This window comes from Entelurus aequoreus, linkage group LG11 (genome assembly GCF_033978785.1).
Source record: "Entelurus aequoreus isolate RoL-2023_Sb linkage group LG11, RoL_Eaeq_v1.1, whole genome shotgun sequence".
NCBI classification, from domain to species: domain Eukaryota; kingdom Metazoa; phylum Chordata; class Actinopteri; order Syngnathiformes; family Syngnathidae; genus Entelurus; species Entelurus aequoreus.
This window is the reverse complement of record NC_084741.1, coordinates 26,681,122-26,702,745: the sequence shown is the minus strand read 5'-3', so window position 1 is coordinate 26,702,745 and position 21,624 is coordinate 26,681,122. Positions and strand designations below refer to the sequence as shown.

The following is a 21,624-nucleotide window of genomic DNA, read 5'->3' as shown; positions in this document are numbered from 1 at the left end:
GTGTTTAATGCCCTTTAATTTATATTTTAACCTTCTAAAATTGTTCTTTGATTGCAATAGGAAATATATGTTTATTGTATTGTAAGATTTTCTGTTAAAATAAAGCCAATATTGAAATATTTTCTAGTTCCCTTTATTTTGAAAAGTATCGATATGCATTTTGGTACCGGTACCAAATTATTGGTATCGGGACAACCCTACAACATACAGTAAACATTTTCAAATGTATCAAGAATTTGCTAAAACTAGAAGCAGTTCTAACTTATTTGAATGCAACGATTGTGTCTTGTTTTAATTATTGTATAACATGTTGGTCGCAGACAAGTAAAACAACCCTGAGGCCATTGGACACCTTGCACAAACATCCATCCATCTATTTTCTATCACTTCTCCCGTTCGGTGTCGCGGGGGGTGCTGGGGCCTATCTCAGCTGCATTTGGGCGGAAGGCGGGGAAACAATCGCTCAAAATCCTCGACCGAAAACCACAACAACCCCATTACTCTTTAGTCCTTAAAAAATACAGACTGGTAAATTATGACAACATTCAATGATTTGCATAAGTACGAATGGACCATTGAATCTTAAACAACACTGCACAAGCGCCATTTAAGCACTTTGTCCAGTTCACATCTGCTGTGACAACTAGAAACACACGAGCCTACACCAGGGGGAAGTGTAGCACACTCAGAAAAAAAAAAACTATTTTGTACAATCAGCCTTTTAATATAAAGCGATAAAACAATGGAACAGCCTCACAATAGACCTGAGAAGTCAAACAGACTATTCTCCATTCACAGTAGAACTTAAAAAGTGGCTTTGAAGCAATCAAAGCTGCTCACACGGACACTGAGGTAGGCACCACTGTATGTTTGACCCCACATGACAACTTAAAGGCCTACTGAAATGAAATGTTTTTATTTAAACGGGGATAGCAGATCTATTCTATGTGTCATACTTGATCATTTCGCGATATTGCCATATTTTTGCTGAAAGGATTTAGTATAGAACAACGACGATAAAGATCGCAACTTTTAAAGGCTTGCCCCTACCGGAAGTAGCGTGACGTAGTCAATTGAACATATACGCAAAGTTCCCTATTGTTTACAATGATGGCCGCCAGAAGTGAGAGAGATTCGGAACGAGAAAGCGACGATTTCCCCATTAATTTGAGCGAGGATGAAAGATTTGTAAATGAGGAAAGTGCAAGTGAAGGACTAGTGGGGAGTGGAAGATGCTGTGAGAGCCGGGGGTGACCTGATATTCAGCTGGAAATGACTACAACAGTAAATAAACAAAAGACATATATATACTCTATTAGCCACAACACAGCCAGGCTTATATTTAATATGCCACAAATGAATCCCGCATAAAAACACCTAGGTGTTTGTTATGCTAGCTCCTAGCTCCTAGCTACTAGCTCGAGCTAGTTATAGCTCGAACGGGTAATATGGACGGGATCCCGTGTATATAACCCGCCAATACAATTCAAACACCTGCACGACACACACACTCACTCAGCCCAAACAACCGTTCACCTAACCCAAGGTTCATAAAGCTTATATATTTAATCAAAGTTACGTACATGACACGCACGTACTGGCAAGCAATCAAATGTTTGGAAGCGCGCGGGTGGGACCTGATATCCAGCTGGGAATGACTACAACAGTAAATAAACACAAGACATATATATACTCTATTAGCCACAACACAACCAGGCTTATATTTAATATGCCACAAATTAATCCCGCATAAAAACACCTAGGTGTTTGTTATGCTAGATCCTAGCTACTAGCTACTAGCTCGAGCTAGTTATAGCTCGAGCGGGTAATATGGACGGGATCCCGTATATATAACCCGCCAATACAATTCAAACACCTGCACAACACACACACTCACTCAGCCCAAACAACCGTTCACCTGACCCAAGGTTCATAAAGCTTATATATTTAATCAAAGTTACGTACATGACACGCACGTACTGGCAAGCAATCAAATGTTTGGAAGCGTGCGGGTGGGACCTGATATCCAGCTGGGAATGACTACAACAGTAAATAAACACAAGACATATATATACTCTATTAGCCACAACACAACCAGGCTTATATTTAATATGCCACAAATTAATCCTAATGCTAGCTCCTAGCTCCTAGCTACTAGCTCGAGCTAGTTATAGCAAGCAATCAAATGTTTGGAAGCGCAGCTGTGTACTCACGGTATCGCAACTGCGTATCCAAATCAAAGTCCTCCAGGTAAGAGTCTCTGTTGTCCGAGTTCTTCGATCTTGACTGCATCTTTCGGGAATGTAAACAAAGAAGCGACGGTTGTGTACGTGTTGCTGCTGACTTCCCTCGCAAAATAGACACTTCACACCGACAACTTTCTTCTTTGCTTGCTCAGCTTCTTTCTCCATAATGCAATGAACAAATTGCAACAGATTCACCAACACAGATGTCCAGAATACTGTGGAATAATGACATGAAAACAGAGCTATTTCGTATTGGCTTCAATGGTGTCCGAATACTTCCGTTTCAATGATTGACGTCACGCGCATACGTCATCCTCAGAGGCGTTTCGAACCGGAAGTTTAGCGGGAAATTTAAAATTGCACTTTATAAGTTAACCCGGCCGTATTGGCATGTGTTGCAATGTTAAGATTTCATCATTGATATATAAACTATCAGACTGCGTGGTCGGTAGTAGTGGCTTTCAGTAGGCCTTTAATGTGTATTATATTCATGTATGAGAACATTCTATTATGAGCTATGAAATGTATCTGTCACAAGGTGTTGGTGACGAACCACCAAGATGCAGAGATGGCAGGCTTTGTCCGGGAAAACATGATTTAACGTTCAAAATAAAAGTAAAACACAAACCAGGAACTAGGAATAGCCAAACTGAAAACAGTAACCAGCAAACAGAAAAACTGGAAACAGCTAATGGCTAACAGGATAACATGAAACAAGGAGCTAGGAGACCTCAAACTGTAAATAGCAATTAGGAACTAGCAAACAGGAACAGCTTTCCGCAAACAAAGACATCAACAAGTATTAGCGACAACGACAGGTAGTGATGACAATCACATCGACAATCAATACTCCAGCACAGACTGGATGGCAAGGCAGGTTTAAATAGCAGCTGGCTGATTGACACCAGGTGTGGCCAGGTGCCAATCAGCCGAAGCTGAGGGAACACAGCGCTCAGGGAGACAAGCAGGAAACAACCAAAATAAAAGTGCTGACAAGAAATAAAGACAAACAGAGGATAAACTAGAACATAACCAAACTGTCAGGGACAAGCCTAACAGTATCAATTCATGGTTAGTGTTTACAATTTGAATGTATGGTTAGTGTTTACGAATTACAACAGATGTGAAAGACAGGATGTATTGTCGCCGTGTGATGATGTAAATGAGAGGTGTGGTTGTAATGTACAAGTATGATGCTGTACGTGTGTGATGACCCACCCTATCTTGCCTCTGATTGGCCTGTTCGTAATATTTTGCCCTAATCTTAACCAATCGTGCCTCATCATAGTAAACCTTATACGTAAACCAACCAATCATCATTGATTTTTCCCGTATATGTTGTCCCCTGCCCGTGGAGTTGCACTAGCATGTAACTTAGTTAACCGCTACATGGGTCTAAAAATAGCTAAGCTACGGAAATCCCAACTACTAAAAAGTAGCGAAGCTACTGGGAAATTTTCTACGTAGCTTAGATTTTTAAGTTAATAATTTTTAATGGAAAAACTTAGTTTTTACCACTGCAGCCGTAAACCGGAATGGATGATCAAAAACCGTACTCATTACAGGAAAACCGTAGTTGTTGGCAGGTATGGCAAAGAGACGGATCAAGATTTTAACACACATTGTATGTCGGGAAAAAAAAGGAAACGGAAAATATTTTTTTATATTTTTACAGAGATAAAAAAGATGGATTTCCGACTATAGACGGAAAAATCACATGCCTGTTAATTTGCATTGTCCCTTTAAATAAAGACTTAACTAAAACTAAACTTTCAATATTCTGAAAAATACAGGAATATTGTGTGCATGTAAACTAAAAAGTAAAATCACAATAATCATGTGAAGGAATGCAGAAAAATAACTTACCACTTCAATAGGGCCAACTTTGGGGACTGTTGGTGTTTGGTCTTTTGTTTTTTTATCTTTGTCATCCTCATTTTTGAGATCCCTGGGAAATCATAAGTGCAATCCATTTATTTTTCTATGTCCTATGTTTGATTTTGGTGCAATGTAATTTGACCCCAGTTTTATGAAGTTACAAAATATTACCTTAAACAAATATATTGTTGGCAGTCTGTTGCATCTTTTCGAAACGTGTCTGTTTCAGCCATGCCTACTCGTATTATGGAAAGATGCAGGTTGAAATATGTGTATGTTTCACAGCAAGACAATGTTTGTAGTTCTGTCTGGAAAAAAAAACACATCAAAGGAGTCTGAGTTGACCAAATAGAGCAGAACCATACCTGAGTCCCTCTGTCCTTCGCACCTGATGTTCAGGCTCCAGTGTGTGACAGAGTTGGCTCGCTCACACACTGCACACACCCTTTCTCCTCCTGCTGCTTCTCATATGGCTTCATTGGAACACTTCTGTTGATGTGGACATATTAAGGCATTAAAGTCATTATTGGTGACCTACAGTGCAGTGCAGAGTTTGGTGACTTGCTCAAGGTTTATTCGGGGTCTAAGGACATCTCATTCTACTGTTTTGCTGCCAATGGATCTGGTGTTTTACAGGGAGTAAATGGGACAATGAAAAAGGAGGATTACCTCCAAATTCTTCAGGACAACCTAAAATCATCAGCCCGGAGGTTGGGTCTTGGGCGCAGTTGGATGTTCCAACAGGACAATGACCCCAAACACACGTCAAAAGTGGTAAAGGAATGGCTAAATCAGGCTAGAATTAAGGTTTTAGAATGGCCTTCCTAAAGTCCTGACTTAAACCCCATTGAGAACATGTGGACAATGCTGAAGAAATAGCACAATTGATCATGCATAATAACAATAATTATCTCTATTATCAACAATACAATTGTTTTGAATGCAACAATACATATATTTTCTGGCTCAAATTGAGGCAGAGGTGGTACAGATTCCGAACTAACAAAGGTCTTAAATCATTCTCTTTCTATGCCACATCAATATGGAATGCACTCCCAACAGGTGTAAAAGAAAGGGCATCTTTATCCTCCTTCAAAACCGCGCTAAAAGAACACCTCCAGGCAACTATAACCCTAAGCTAACACCCTCCCTTCCACATAATACCTCATCGGACTATAAATAATCAAATGTAAACAATCAACCAATCAAATGTAGACACTTTTTCTTACACTTTTTCTTATACTTTGTGATCCCTCTCTATGTCCACTACTTGCTATATATATCCTACCAAGTCAGTCCTACACTGTTTCAATATCCATTTCTCTGATGATGCAATTGTTGATGCTGATTGTTGATATCTGAAGTGTTGATACCAACCAAACCTACCCCCCCACCCCCTCCCCCACTCCATATCACACACCCCGGATTGTAAATAATGTAAATAATTCAATGTATATACTCTGATGATTATCTTGTGTGATGACTGTACTATGATGTTAGCATATATTTGATAGTATTTGATAGTATATATCTGTATCATGAATCAATTTAAGTGGACCCCGACAAGTTGAAAAACTTATTTGGGTGATACCATTTAGTGGTCAATAGTACGGAATATGTACTTCACTGTGCAACCTACTAATAAAAGTTTCAATCAATCAATCAAAACAATCCTGACCATGCGCCAGAATTTTTACACAAAAAAATTGTAGTTATTTTCAATTTACAGTAATATGCTGTAAAGAACACCGTAAAATGTATTGTCATTTTTAATAATTTGATGGGTAGTTTGCTGTAAAATCATAAGTCAAGCAAATATTTAAGTATTTATTTTTATTTACACAAAAAAACGTTTGGAAAGTATGATAATATACTGGAATATTTGTTGCAATAATGGATACTATTTAAGTTTAAAAAGGCATGCACTTTCAAGCAGTACATATATTTTTTCTGTCAAAATGAAAAAAATCCATTACATTTAGTAAGCAAATATTAAGTACTTTATTGACACATATCATTTCCAGGTGTTTGCAGGCCAGATAAAATGATGTCGTGGGCCAGATCTGGCCCCCGGGCCTGGAACTAAGAGGCCAAGCCCAACTCCTGAAAAACAACCCCACACCATAATTCCTCCTGCACCAAATTTCACACTCGGCACAATGCAGTCCGAAATGTACCGTTCTCCTGGCATCCTCCAAACCCAGACTTGTCCATCAGATTGCCAGATGGTAAAGCGTGACTCATCACTCGAGAGAACACGTCTCCACTGCTCTAGGGTCCAGTGGCGACGTGCTTTACACCACTGCAGCCGACACTTTGCATTGGACTTGGGGATTGTGTTGTCCTGAAGTCAATTGTTAATATTCTTTACATAATTACTTGATAATACTTTTGTATTAGTGACTGCAATGCTTTAATTTGGAGCTAAAGTTGTTTATATTCATTGTATGCTATAATCGGTGAACAGCAGTTGGATGATGTCACTTCTGCTAAATTACTTCCTGTTGGTTGACTTCTGGTATTCGTTCGAAAGCAAGTCATACATGCGGTCTTCTGTAGTAATTTCTGTTGCCACCCTACACAAAGCAGCGAAGAAGCAATGCCGTAAGTTAGGGCTGGGCGATATGGCCTTTTATCAATATCTCAATATTTTTAGGCCATGTCACGATACACGATATATATCTCGATATTTTGCCTGAGCCAACACTTGCACTTTTGTGAATGATGTCACCAAGATAATAATAATGGATTAGATTTATATTGCGCTTTTCTAGGCACTCAAAGCGCTTCACAGAGAAGTGAAAACCCATCATTAATTTTTACAACTCATTCATTCATCATTCATTCACCGGTGTGAGCGGCACCGGGGGCAAGGGTGAAGTGTCCTGCCCAACGACACAACGGCAGCGATTTGGATGGTAAGAGGCGGGGAGCGAACCTGCAACCCTCGGGTTTTATGGCACGGCCGCTCTACCCACTACGCCATGGGTGTCAAACTCTGGCCCGCCGTGTAATTTCACTTGGCCCTTGAGGCGATATCAAATTAACACTAGAGCTGGCCCGCCGATTATATACAGCGGCGGTGCCGCAGTAACACCGCATTCACCGCTAATTCTCATACTTGCCAACCCTCCCGGGAGACTCCCAAATTTTAGTGCCCCTCCCGAAAATTGTCACGTCCGCTTTTTACCCAGTCCAACGAGTGCTGGCCCAGTCACATAATATGTGCTGCTTCTTCACGCACAAACAAGTGAATGCAATGCATACTTGATCAACAGTGATACGGGTTACACTGACGGTGACTGTATAAAGAACTTTAACACTGGTAGAAATATACGCCACACTGTGAACCCACACCAAACAAGAATGACAAACACATTTCAGGAGAACATCCGCCGTAACACAACATAAACACAACAGAACAAATACCCAGAACGCCTTGCAGCTACGGCTGGGCGATATGGCCTTTTTTTAATATTGCGATATTGTAAGGCCATATGGCGATACACTATATATATCTCTATATTTTGCTTTAGCCTTGAATGAACACTTGATGCATATAATCACAGCAGTATGATGATTCTATGTGTCTACATTAAAACATTCTTCTTCATACTGCATTAATATATGCTACTTTTAAATTTTCATGCAGAGAAGGAAATCACAACTAAAAAAAATCACTATTTTTTTCATACGGTGTTGATCTGGAAATGTTTGCCTCGGCATTTTGATGGTGTGGACGTGTGGCACCAAACGGAGATATTGACGTGCGGAGTAAGCACTCTTCATTGTCTAGCGGGTGACTTTTCAAATGATGCTACATATTAGCAGTGTAGCCGAGTGTCCTGGGTTCGCCTCTACAGTGTACTTATCTAATAAAATAATAAACGGGAGACATTAGAGCAGGTTCGGTAGCCACCACTTCTTTAATGTCAACATCACACACCTCCTTCCACAACCACACACACCCTACGTCACAGCCCTACGGCAACAACTCTGGAGGGACAAAACTCCTCCTCCTTACCTAACACACTCCGGTAACTTGGGAAACCCTGAACTGTTTGTTACAGCAGTAATGCTAGTTTTTATAGCAACGCTTTTGCCCCACACTTGACAAATTACGGTTGTCTGTTCGACATATTCCCACTTGAAGCCAAACCACCGGCAGACGATGGACCCCCTGCTGTTTTTCTTGGGAATTAATTATTCCTCCATTTGTTACCAGATTCGCACCTTCATTCTCTTGTATTACCGCTCGCACGGCGGCGCTAGCATCACAGCTAACGTTAGCCATGCTGCTACCACTCCGCTCGGGTAGGGTTTATACATATGTGACGTATGACGTGACAGTATGTGACGTGTGTAAGAAGGTGCGCTTGCTGTCTGTGAGAAGGAGAGACCGGAAAGTGCGAGGAGAGCCTGTAGTGCAGGGGTCACCAACGCGGTGCCCGCGGGCACCAGGTAGCCCGTAAGGACCAGATGAGTCGCCCGCTGGCCTGTTCTAAAAATAGCTCAAATAGCAGCACTTACCAGTGAGCTGGCATTTACAGAGAAAAAAAGTGCTGCCTTTTCCCTCTGTGCAGTTGGTGCTGAAAGACAATGCTTCTGCATCTGAGGCTTTTGACAAAGTTGCAGAAAAGTACTCTCAGGTCATAAACAGAGTTGGGCAAGAGTTTGAAAACAGGTTTTGTGACCTGGATCAGCTTGAGCCATGTGTGTCGTTCATTTCTAATCCTTTTATGAACGTGGACATATCATGCATTGCTGAGCAGTTAAGTGCAACTGGCTACGCTGCTGCCCACTGCTCCCCTCACCTCCCAGGAGGTGATCAAGGGGATGGGTCAAATGCAGGGGACAAATTTCACCACACCTAGTGTGTGTGTGACAATCATTGGTACTTTTTTAATTCAGCCTGGATGCTGAACAGGTGGAGATTGAAATTGTAACACTGCAAAATGACCTCCACCTCAAAGCCCACCAGGCTGCACCAAACTTTTGGTGCCTTGTTGACACAGAAAAGTACAGTGGTGTATGCACAGCAGCTATGAAGGTTGCAAGCCTGTTTGGTTCAACTTATCTTTGTGAATCAGCCTTTTCTGACATGAACTTCATCAAGAACAAACACAGAACATGCCTCACTGATGCACATCTGCAAGACTCACTCAGAGTTGCAGTGTCAAGTTACACACCAGAGTACAACACACTAGTTAACAGCATGCAATGCCAGGCTTCCCACTAACTGACAAAGAAACAGATAACAGGTTTGGTGTCCAGTTCAAAGTGTGACATGATTTATTTAAAAATTTGAGTGTTGACTTTTGTATTTTACATGAGTTTTTATTTGTACAAACATGGTGCAAAGTAATTCATGATTTGTTAAAAAATGTTAGTGGCTAGCTAGTTAAAATGGGATATTGTGATTCCACAAGACTGTCTTAGAAGTGATCATTTGAAAATGTTCAATTTGAAAAATGTGCACTTAGAGAAAATATAAAAATAAAGTGTTGCATATTGATATTTATCTGTTTCTATATATATTTGTTGTGAGAAATCATTAAGATGATCAGTGTTTCCACAAAGATAAATATCATTAATTATTAATAATAACATAGAGTTAAAGGTAAATTGAGCAAATTGGCTATTTCTGGCAATTTATTTAAGTGTGTATCAAACTGGTAGCCCTTTGCATTAATCAGTACCCAAGAAGTAGCTCTTGGTTTCAAAAAGGTTGGTGACCCCTGCTGTAGTGTAATGCACGCAGCTAAAAGCAACTGCGTGAGAACGTATACTCGATATCACGATATAGTCATTTTCTATATCGCACAGCGATATATCGCGTATATCGACATATCGCCCAGCCCTACTTGCAGCCCTAACTCTTCCGGGCTGCAATATACACCCCCGCTACCACCAAATCCTGCCAAATACCACCAATAAGTGTGTTTCTGTCTTTGTTCTTTTCAGTTTTTCACCATCTTGTCTATGAAGAAATGTCAAAAGTAAATGGTCAAGCTTACAACGATGTTCTCTTCATTGACTCCGGTTTGGCTTGGTGTTAAGTCGGCGTTTCTACACGTCTCACAAGAACACTAAAGTGAAAAAGGCACGTTCCGGCTGCCCTACGGTATCAACATGGCGACAAGTCACAGTGGAAGCAGCAAAACATCAGTATCCACAGCAAGTGCAGCACTTGTTAGAGCTAAAGCAGAAGCCGCCAAAGTGCGAGCGTCGTACGCAAGCCAAGAAGCTAAATTAAAAATGGAAGAAGCTAAGCTAAAACTGGAAAAGACCTCCAGAGATGCTCATAATCAATTAGAAACAACGAGAATAAGCACAGAATTACAAGTGCTCACACTACAACGAAAAGCAGACGCAGCTGAGGCCGAAGCTCAAGTATGGGAGGGGGCTACGGCAGCACAATCCATAGGCGATAACTAGGAATGATGCTCGAAACCGGTTTTCCCGATTGTTCGATAAGAAAAGAACCCAGTCCTCGGACTCGAATCTCTTTTTGAGAACCGGTACCCGTTATCGAGACCACCATAGTAAAGAAAAAGAGTTGGTTCTTTATTCGAATCCCTGGGAACGAATCCAGTCCCGACAAGAAATGCCCCGTAGGACCACAAGAAATTACGTCACGTAGCTCAGTCATTTGTCACGTTGGGGTGCAGCGTGCTGCGGTTCGTTCTCCCGGGATGCAAAACTGACGGCTCCGGACGAAAGCGTGCAGGTAGGAGATGATTTATTTCTCATAAATCATACACATTACAACAGACAGGAACAAAACAAAAGGAAAGCGTGCCGTTCGCATGAGAAGCTAAAGCAAAAACTTACTTAGCACAGGAATACTAGAAGCTAAGGTAACTTTAGCACAGGAATCATGAGCTCGAAAACCAGAATGCCAACGTAACTGTTGCAAATGCAAACAATGAAGCCACGACGAGTGACCGGAAAAGGCAGGCTTAAATAGAGTCTCTGATGAGCAACAGGTGTGCGTACAAGGCAGGTGAAAATCATAAGTAACCATGGTGACTAAAACAAACCCCCGAAGTGCACAAAACAACTAAGGAAGTCCAAAACTAACAGAACATAACTAAACAAAACATGATCCGACCACGGATCATGACATCATTAGGCATCAGTAGTGCTTTCTTTAATTCTTTAGTTTATTTGGAACATGAACACACTTACAGTATAAAACATCACAGTTTCATAAAATTTCACTTTACAGGAGTTTGAAGAAGTAAAGCTTATTTAATCCTACCCCTTTCCCACTTCATAGCGTTTACAAATATATACATCATTTACTGACCTTTTTATAATAAAATATCTGTGAATTAGTATATACAACAGTTTTGTAATATGTAATTAATTAATTCAGTCATTATTAATATACTGAGATGAAGAATATCTTATTTTCAATAAGGTTGAAAGTATTTCTCATAATTCTTCTTCTTTGTACTTTGTAAGCACTATCCATTTGAACAACCTCTTAAACTGGATCATATCAGTACAATGTTTAACTTATTTACTTAATCCATTCCATCATTTAATTCCACATCATTTTAGCTGTTGCAATTTTACCAAATCATCGAACTTTAATATTTTTGACTCAATAAATAAAGTGTTTGTATGGTCTCTATATCCAACATTATGTATCAGTCTTTTTTGTAACACGGTTAATGAATGTAGCGCACATTTGTAGTTATTTCCCCACATTTCTGCACAATAATGTAACGACCTGGTCGCATCGTGGTGCGAGGTGTTCTCCCAGGAATGCAGACGGCTTCGGACACAGCGTGCAGGCAGGAAAATGATTTATTTAAGCAAATAAATCATAGCAGGGAAAAAACAAAGACGTGTACATAGCACAAAAGACAAAAACAAAGGGACTAGCATGGGAGCTAGCAAGCAAAAATAAAATAGCATGAAAGCTAGCAGGAATCAAAGAAGTTGTTACTTGTTGCATATAAGCAAATTAGCAAGCCAGGCCGAGTGAGGCCCGGGCAAAGACTAAATATGTCATGATGTGGACTATGGCGGGTTCGTTTTTCCGAGATGCAATAATAGTTGGAGCGGACATGGCTTGAAGGTAAGGACATATTTATTTTTTACTATAACAAAAGGAACAAACTAAAGGCGCGCACAAGGCGAAGGTACAAACTTGACTATGAAACAAAAACTTGCACGTGGGCAAAAGACTAAGGACATGAACAAAAGTCGCTAACTGTGGCATGAATAGAAAAAACTTACTTGATAAGGCATGAAGTGCGCAGAGGTGAACAGAGTGATGTCGCCAGGCCGACTGCCTGGCAACAATGGCCTTAAATACTGGTGACATGATTAGTGAAAACGTGAGACAGGTGCGTGACATGAGGATGTGAAACAGGTGCGTGACAAGACAGGTGAAAACTAATGGGTGACCATGGAAACCAAACCAAACAAGGAAGTGCAACCAGGAACTAAAAAAAGAGCCCAAAACCCAAGCAAAACAAAAACATGATTAACACAGACATGACAGAGCCCCCCCCCTTACGGACAGATCCCAGATGTCCCAACACAAAAAAATGAACAAGAGTCATGGGAGGGCGGGAGGGCGGGAGGGGGACATGGCGGTGGGTGGCCAGGCCAAGTGGCCCCGAATCCACCGAGGCATAGTCATGTGGCGGCGGCGAGTGGAACGCCGCCGCCACAGGCGAGGTGGGCGACCCGGGAAGGGCCACATCCGTGGCAGACGATGACCTGGGCGCACTTGGCGTGGCGGGCGACCAGGCAGCGGCCATATCCGTGGCCGACGAGAAGACAGATGCGGCGTCGTCGTCATGGCAGGCGTAGAAGCAGCAGATGAAGCAGGCGGCGAAGCTTGGCGTGGCGAAGCTTGTCGTGGCCATGGTTGGTCTTGGCATGGTTGGTTTTGGACTTGGTCTTGGCATGGTTGGTCTTGGACTTGGACTCGGCATGGTTGGTCTTGGACTTGGTCTTGGACTTGGCATGGTTGGTCTTGGACTTGGTCTTGGTCTTGGCATGGTTGGTCTTGGACTTGGTCTTGGCATGGGGGGTCTTGGTCTTGGTCTTGGCATGGGGGGTCTTGGACTTGGTCTTGGCATGGTGTGTCTTGGTCTTGGCGTGGAGCTGCGACTGGCGGCACTGGGCGTCGTGGAGCTGCGACTGGCGGCACTTGGCGTCGTGGAGCTGCGACTGGCGGCACTTGGCGTCGTGGAGCTGCGACTGGCGGCACTTGGCGTCGTGGAGCTGCGACTGGCGGCACTGGGCGTCGTGGAGCTGCGACTGGCGGCACTGGGCGTCGTGGAGCTGCGACTGGCGGCGCTTGGCGTCGTGGAGCTTCGACTGGCGGCGCTTGGCGTCGTGAAGCTGCGACTGGCGGCACTTGGCGGCGTGGAGCAGGTAGCGGAACTTGGCGTGGAGCAGGTAGCGGAACTTGGCGTGGAGCTACCACGGGTGGCGCTTGGCGTGGAGTTGCGACTGGTGGCGCTTGGCGTGGAGCTGCGACTGGTGGCGCTTGGCGTGGAGCTGCGACTGGTGGCGCTTGGCGTGGTGGAGCTTGGCGTGGAGCTGGTGGAGGTGGCCTAGCTGGAGGCTGTGGCTTGGCAGGTCGAAAGACTGGTGGTGGCGGCCGTGCTGGTGGCTGTGACTTGGCAGGTCGAAAGACAGGTGGTGGTGGCCGAGCTGGTGGCTGTGGCTTGGCGTGATGAAAGACTGGTGGTGGTGGTCGTGCTGGAGGCTGTGGCTTGGCGTGACGATGCTGAGCCACCCCACCTGAACAATTCCCAGCCTTAGCCCCCCCCTCAAGGAGCGGATACCAGACGCGCGCCCTGCGGTCTGGAATCGTTTCTTTGGGTGGGTGGAGGGTGGTCAGGAGGGGGGCAGAATCCTCCCCTCCAAACTGTCCAAAAAGTCTTTCTTTCCCCCCCCACCTGGGCTTTTGTGGGTGAAAAAAAAATTTGTGACTTGGGCGTGGCTTGAGTCCTGGGGGGCGGGGCATGGAATTTGGGTGGCTTGGATTGACAGGATAAAGAATTTGGAAAAAAAATCTCCAGGTCTGTGGCGTGCTCCTTGAGCTGCCAGGCTGGCTGTCTTCTATTTCCGCCCGGAGGGGGAGGAGCCCGCAGGAGTGGTGCATCCTGTCCACTCGCGGAAGTCTTTCCTTGGCGACGTTTCCGGGGCGAGAGTGACGCGCCGATCGGCACCAGCTTGCCTCCGGGCCCCCACATCATCCCACTGCGCTCCCTGGGGGAAAAGCGCAGTGTTTCCGCTTCCATAGCGCGCAGGATTTCCCACGCTCCCTCGTCCAACTTTTTTGCGGAAAAACGTTCTTGTGCTGGCGACATTCTGTCATGATGTGGACTATGGCGGGTTCGTTTTTCCGAGATGCAATAATAGTTGGAGCGGACATGGCTTGAAGGTAAGGACATATTTATTTTTTACTATAACAAAAGGAACAAACTAAAGGCGCGCACAAGGCGAAGGTACAAACTTGACTATGAAACAAAAACTTGCACGTGGGCAAAAGACTAAGGACATGAACAAAAGTCGCTAACTGTGGCATGAATAGAAAAAACTTACTTGATAAGGCATGAAGTGCGCAGAGGTGAACAGAGTGATGTCGCCAGGCCGACTGCCTGGCAACAATGGCCTTAAATACTGGTGACATGATTAGTGAAAACGTGAGACAGGTGCGTGACATGAGGATGTGAAACAGGTGCGTGACAAGACAGGTGAAAACTAATGGGTGACCATGGAAACCAAACCAAACAAGGAAGTGCAACCAGGAACTAAAAAAAGAGCCCAAAACCCAAGCAAAACAAAAACATGATTAACACAGACATGACAAAATAGCCCTCTGATTAGCGCTCGGGCAACAGGTGCGCGTCCCGAACGCTAACCAGAGGCAGGTGAGCACAATCTGCCGTCATGGCAACAGAAACAAAAACAAGGTGCTGAAAACACACGTGACACTAAAAAGTAAACAAACTGTGATCCGAGCAGCGGATCCTAACAAATAACTCAGATATGGTAATACTATAGTAGCGAGCAGTAGAGAATGTGAAGTGATTTGTTAAACCAAATATTGTGTGTTTTTTCCATATACAACCTATCTGGACTCGATAAGAGAATCGATAAGGAATCGGTTCGATAATAGGATTTCGATAATAGGCTCAAACTCGATAATTTCTTATCAAACATCATCCCTAGCAATGACAGGAAAACTGAATCTGAAAAGGCAAAAATTGAACGCACTAGTGAATACGTTCAATCACAGATCGACCTTCAACAGCAGTTGGTATCTCCAGTTGCCGTGTGTCCAGCAATAAATAAGCAACCGTGTCCATTAACACAAGCTACCATCAACACCTAGCATCTGGATGAAAATGCTCCATATATGCAACCCAGTCCTAATAAAACAAACTTTGAGAGCGATAAAGAATCCCACTTATCCACACCAAACTTAAATAAGCCAGTTAAAGGCCTACTGAAACCCACTACTACCGACCACGCAGTCTGATAGTTTATATATTAATGATGAAATCTTAACATTGCAACACATGCCAATACGGCCGGGTTAACTTATAAAGTGCAATTTTAAATTTCCAGCGAAACTTCCGCTTGAAAACGTCGCAGTATGATGACGTATGCACGTGACGTCACGAGGTCAAGGGAAGTGTTTGGACGCATACAAATACCTCTGTTTTCTTCGACAAAATTCCACAGTATTCTGGACATCTGTGTTGGTGAATCTTTTGCAATTTGTTTAATGGACAATGGAGACTGCAAATAAGAAAGTTGTAGGTGCGATCGGTGTATTAGCGGCTGGCTGTAGCAACACCAACACCAGGAGGTTGTGTTGTGTTTTGAGTAGGATAGCAGACGCACTACGGTGAGTACAGCTTTGGCTTCCAAACATTTGATCGCTTGCCCGTACGTGCGTGTCGATATGTGCATGTCACGTACGTAACTTTGGGGAAATATATGTTTCTTGCCGACTCTGATGGCGGCCGGGGTGTCGTCAAAAGCGTACAACGCCCGCCGCCGCATCTAAGTTAGCTTCTATTTTTTTAGCTTCGCCAAGCTGAAAATTATTAACCGTGTATTTACATGTTCATGGTTTAATAGTATTGTTGATCTTCTGTCTATCCTTCCAGTCAGGTTTTTTTTTTCATTTAGTTTCTATCTGCATTTGAGACTGATGCTATCACGTTAGCCCCGTAGCTAAGTTAGCTTCTTTTTTTTTTTTAGCTTCGCCAAGCTGAAAATTATTAACCGTGTATTTACATGTTCATGGTTTAATAGTATTGTTGATCTTCTGTCTATCCTTCCAGTAAGGTTTTTTTTTAATGTAGTTTCTATCTGCATTTGAGACTGATGCTATCACGTTAGCCCCGTAGCTAAGTTAGCTTCTATTTTTTTAGCTTCGCCAAGCTGAAAATTATTAACCGTGTATTTACATGTTCATGGTTTAATAGTATTGTTGATCTTCTGTCTATCCTTCCAGTCAGGGTTTTTTTTATTTAGTTTCTATCTGCATTTGAGACTGATGCTATCACGTTAGCCCCGTAGCTAAGTTAGCTTCTATTTTTTTAGCTTTGCCAAGCTGAAAATTATTAACCGTGTATTTACATGTTCATGGTTTAATAGTATTGTTGATCTTCTGTCTAGCCTTCCAGTCAGGGTTTTTTTAAATTTTGTTTCTATCTGCATTTGAGCCTGCTATCACGTTAGCTCTGTAGCTAAGTTAGCTTCTATTTTTTTAGCTTCGCCAAGCTGAAAATTATTAACCGTGTATTTACATGTTCAGTCACTGTGAATGTCTATTTCGCGTTCTCGACTCTCATTTTCAAGAGGATATAGTATCTGAGGTGGTTTAAAATACAAATCCGTGATCCACAATAGAAAAAGGAGAGAGTGTGGAATCCAATGAGCCAGCTTGTACCTAAGTTACGGTCAGAGCGAAAAAAGATACACCCCGCACTACACTGTAGTCCTTCACTCTAAAGTTCTTCATCCACGAATCTTTCATCTTTTCGCTCAAATTAATGGGGTAATCGTCGCTTTCTCAGTCCGAATGTCTCTCGCTCCATTGTAAACAAAGCGGAATTGTGAGGAATCCTTTGTCTTGTAACGTCACGCTACTTCCGGTAGGGGCAAGGGTTGTTTTTATCAGATACCAAAAGTTGCGATCTTTATCGTCGTTGTTCTATACTAAATCCTTTCAGCAAAAATATGGCAATATCGCGAAATGATCAAGTATGACAAATAGAATGGATCTGCTATTCCCGTTTAAATTTAAAAAAAAAATTTCAGTAGGCCTTTAAAGCTACGACAAACTTTGAAGAAAAAAGACAATCTGGCTCAAACATACATGCTCTGCCCTATGTTCCCCGACAGGTTCCACAAGTCAGCATGCCGTCTTCAGTTGAACCGTTGGCCCACTATGGCGACACGAGATCTCATCACTTCAGGACTGTACTACTTCGCCGATAAACCAGAAGATTATCGCGCATGGGAGTCGTCATTCACTACAGCGGTCAGCGGTGCTCACCTCAGAACAACCCAAGAACTAGACCTCCTGACAAAGTGGCTTGGTAAGGAGTCTGGAGAACATGTGAGACGCATCCGCTAAATGTATGTAAATCATCCAGAACTGGCTCTACACAAAGCATGGGAGAGACTGCGTGACTGTTATGCTGCTCCTGAAATCATCGAAAAATCACTATTTGATCGGCTAGACAATTTCCCCAAAATTTCTAATAAATACAACACTAAGCTACACAAACTGGGAGATTTGCTCATGGAAATTCAAGGTTTAAAGGAGGACGGCTATGTCACCGGCTTGTCCTATCTGATACGTCACGAGGAATTGGGCCAATTGTGGCCAAGCTTCCTTATAGCCTTCAGGAGAAATGGATGTCTTCTGGGTCCTTGTACAAAGAACACAATATCGGTTGCTTCCCTCCCTTCCACTACTTCTGTGTTTTTGTGTGCTCCGAGGCAAAGAAACGAAACGATACCAGTTTCTCCCACCAGTACAATACAACTGCTAACCCTGACAAACACATTGCAACAGACCCATCACAGTGCACAAAACAGACATTTTAACAACCAATAGTGACCCCAATGAATGTTGTCCTCTACACCAGTGGTCCCCAACCACCGGGCCGCGGATTGATTGGTACCGGGCCGCACAAGAAATTTAAATATATATATATATATATATATATATATATATATATATATATATATATATATATATATATATATATATATATATATATATATATATATATATATATATATATATATATTATTTTTTATTTTATTTATTTTTTTTAATTAAATCAACATAAAAAACACAAGATACACTTACAATTAGTGCACCAACCCAAAAAACCTCCCTCCCCCATTTACACTCATTCACACTCATTCGCACAAAAGGGTTGTTTCTTTCTGTTATTAATATGTCTGGTTCCTACATTATATATCAATATAGATCAATACAGTCTGCAGGGATACAGTCCGTAAGCATGCACGATTGTAATTTTTAATGACAAAAACAAAAACAAAAAAAAAAAAAAAAAAAAAAAAAAAAAAAAACAACAACAACAACAAAAAAAAAATATATATATATATATATATATATATATATATATATATATATATATATATATATATATATATATATATATATATTTTATTATTATTTTTTAATTCCCAAACCTCCCCCCTCCTCCAGTCTAACATGCCTGATGTTAGCACACGCTGTACAGATGTTTGCGGTCAAGGTCAGTGGGGGCGGTCATGCTCAAAAATATGCCTTACTAAAATGTACCATAAAGACTTCAAGGACAAGACTTCAAGGACCACGTAATTCTGGATGACCAAAGTAATTGGCAAGACCAGAATTTTTTTTAATTTTCAATGTGGACAGCAAACCATTCCCCTATCATCTCAGAACTTGTTCTGGCCTTGTAGAGGCACACGGCAGGGAGGCTGAAGGTTTCCAGATTGAGTCCCTAGATGGTACAGTTCTCATCTCACTTCCACCACTCCTCGAGTGTCAAGAGATTCCAAATAATCGGAATAAGATCCCAACACCAAATGCAGTTTTGCATCAACCCCATCTCCATCACATTGCCAAACATCCCTGAATTGAACACAGATGCCCAAATACTCCTGCTCCTCGGAAGAGATGTAATCAGGGCACACAAGGTCAGACAGCAAGTAAATGGACCACACAATGCTCCTTTTGCACAACGTCTGGATTTAGGCTGGGTGGTGATGGGAGAAATGTGTTTAGGCAATACACACAAACCAACAATTAATTAAATGAAAACAAACGTAAGGGAAAATGGACGTCATTCCATCTTTCAACCCTGCACCAGTGTCATGTGTGTTAAGAAGAAGCAACAAACCTTCAACCAGTCCTGCAAATCACAAGAAAGGATGCTGGGATCGACTGTTTTCAACCAAACTGAACATGACAACAAAACCTGCTCCATCAATGGATGACCTCCTCTTTCTAAAGATCATGGACATTCACACGTACAGAGATTGATCCAACAATTGGGTCGCTCCACTCCCATTTAAGGAACCACGTCAACATTTGCCAAACAATAAGGACCAGGCAATCAAGCGGTTCATGTCACTTCAACGAACCCTCCAAAGGAAACCGGAAATGCAGGAACAGTATGTTACATTCATAGAAAAGCTCATAACCAACAAGCATGCAGAGGTAGCACCGCCATTGAGGAAAGATGAAGAGTGCTGGTATTTGCCATCCTTTTGGTGTATACCATCCACGAAAACCTGCACCCAACAAGCAAGTATTTCCCTAAATGATGTGCTACTCTCAGGACCCGACCTCAACAACTCCTTGCTGGGCGTTCTTCTGCGCTTCCGGAAGGAAAGGGTTGCGATTATGGCAGACATCCAGCAGATGTTTCATTGTTTTTTGGTGCATGAAGATCATAGAAATTTCCTACGTTTCTTGTGGCATCAGGACAACGATCCCAGTAAGCCAGTTATTGAGTATCGCATGAGGGTCCACGTGTTTGGCAACACACCATCTCCTGCCGTGGCAATCTATGGGCTGCGAAAGGCCATCAGGGAAGGTGTACAGCAGCACGGAGCTGATACTGTCAGGTTTGTGGAAAGGCACTTTTATATGGACGATGGCTTGGTATCCCTGTGATGGGTAAAGCCAAGTTGACACCCCAGTCTGAACCTACCATCCCAAGGCTGGAGCTCTGTGCTGCTATGCTAGCGGTAGAGATGGCAGATCTCATCCAAGATGAGCTGGACCTCAAGTTCGACGAAGTTTGATTCTACACGGACAGTAAGGTAGTGCCTGGATACATTTGCAATGAGAAAAAACGTTTCTACACCTACGTTCATAACAGACTCCAGCGTATTCGTCAATCTTCAAATCCTGATCAATGGAACTATGTGTGCACGGAGGAAAACCCTGCAGATCATGCGTCAAGATCCTTACCTGTATCAAGCCTTGGACAAACATCTTGGTTTATCGGCCCTGCATCTGACATCTGTAAAGACGACACAAACCAGTAAAAGGTTTTTTTTTTTGTTTTTTTTTATTATTATTTTTTTTTATGTCCTGCCCAGCTTCTCAGGCAAATCATATAGTTGATGTAGATGCCCATATCGGCTGTTCAGATTTACTTTACAAAAGAGAAGTGTAGGATACTTCTCTTGTTGCCTTATTTGTATTTTGACTTTATTAAATGTATTTATATTATCATTTGGTGCAGCCGGGCCGGAGCAGGAGGGGATAGAAAGAGAAAAAAAGGAAGACAGAGGGGGGAATTGTGGGGACAAGAGGGGGATTAGACAGAGAGACAAAAACAACAACAGCAAACACAACAACAACAACAGAGCAACATCAGCAAATACGACACGTAAAAATATGATGGTAAAAGTAATAGCAAATAAGCAGTTAGCGAAAATAAAAAATAATACAGAAATGATAATGAGCATTATTACACTAAAAATGGAGCAATATAAATACCAATAGAAATAGTGCTATTGATAATAAACAATACCAACACTTTACCTTTATTATCAACAATACAATTGTTCAAATGCAACAATACAAATACGTAATGATAACTTGAGATACGAAAGAATGCAGAAAAATGGAGGGGAAGAAAGAGAAGCAACCTACATTAACCTTGTAGATTGTTATAGTAACAATAGGTTAAGCTTTGTCAGTGTGCCATGTGTTATACCCAGTTTACCCTAGGGCAACAACGTTAATATATGTTTGATGAAACGTGATTATGTGCATGAGCGTATGTGTGCATATGTACTTGTATATGTACAGTATGTGTATATGTGTGCTTGTACAGTGAATGAATGTGTATATGTGTGTTTGTACAGTGAATGTATATGTATAGAATGTGTATGTGTGTGTTTTTACAGTGAATGTATATGTACAGTATGTGTATACAGTATGTGTGTTTGTACA

General features: G+C 42.2%; 1 protein-coding gene across 1 annotated transcript in view; it reads right to left on the bottom strand.

The window, feature by feature from the left end:
- The window catches only part of LOC133659918 (ATP-dependent translocase ABCB1-like), a 139,186-nt gene that overhangs the window by 97,379 nt on the left and 20,183 nt on the right, over nucleotides 1–21,624 (bottom strand). The window contains exons 2-4 of the mRNA XM_062062783.1: nucleotides 4,490–4,613; nucleotides 4,296–4,432; nucleotides 4,113–4,194 (exon numbers count right to left, since the gene is read on the bottom strand). Of these exons, the coding sequence (XP_061918767.1) occupies nucleotides 4,113–4,194; nucleotides 4,296–4,357 (144 nt within the window). The 5' untranslated portion in view covers nucleotides 4,358–4,432; nucleotides 4,490–4,613. The remainder of the gene's footprint in view (nucleotides 1–4,112; nucleotides 4,195–4,295; nucleotides 4,433–4,489; nucleotides 4,614–21,624) is intronic.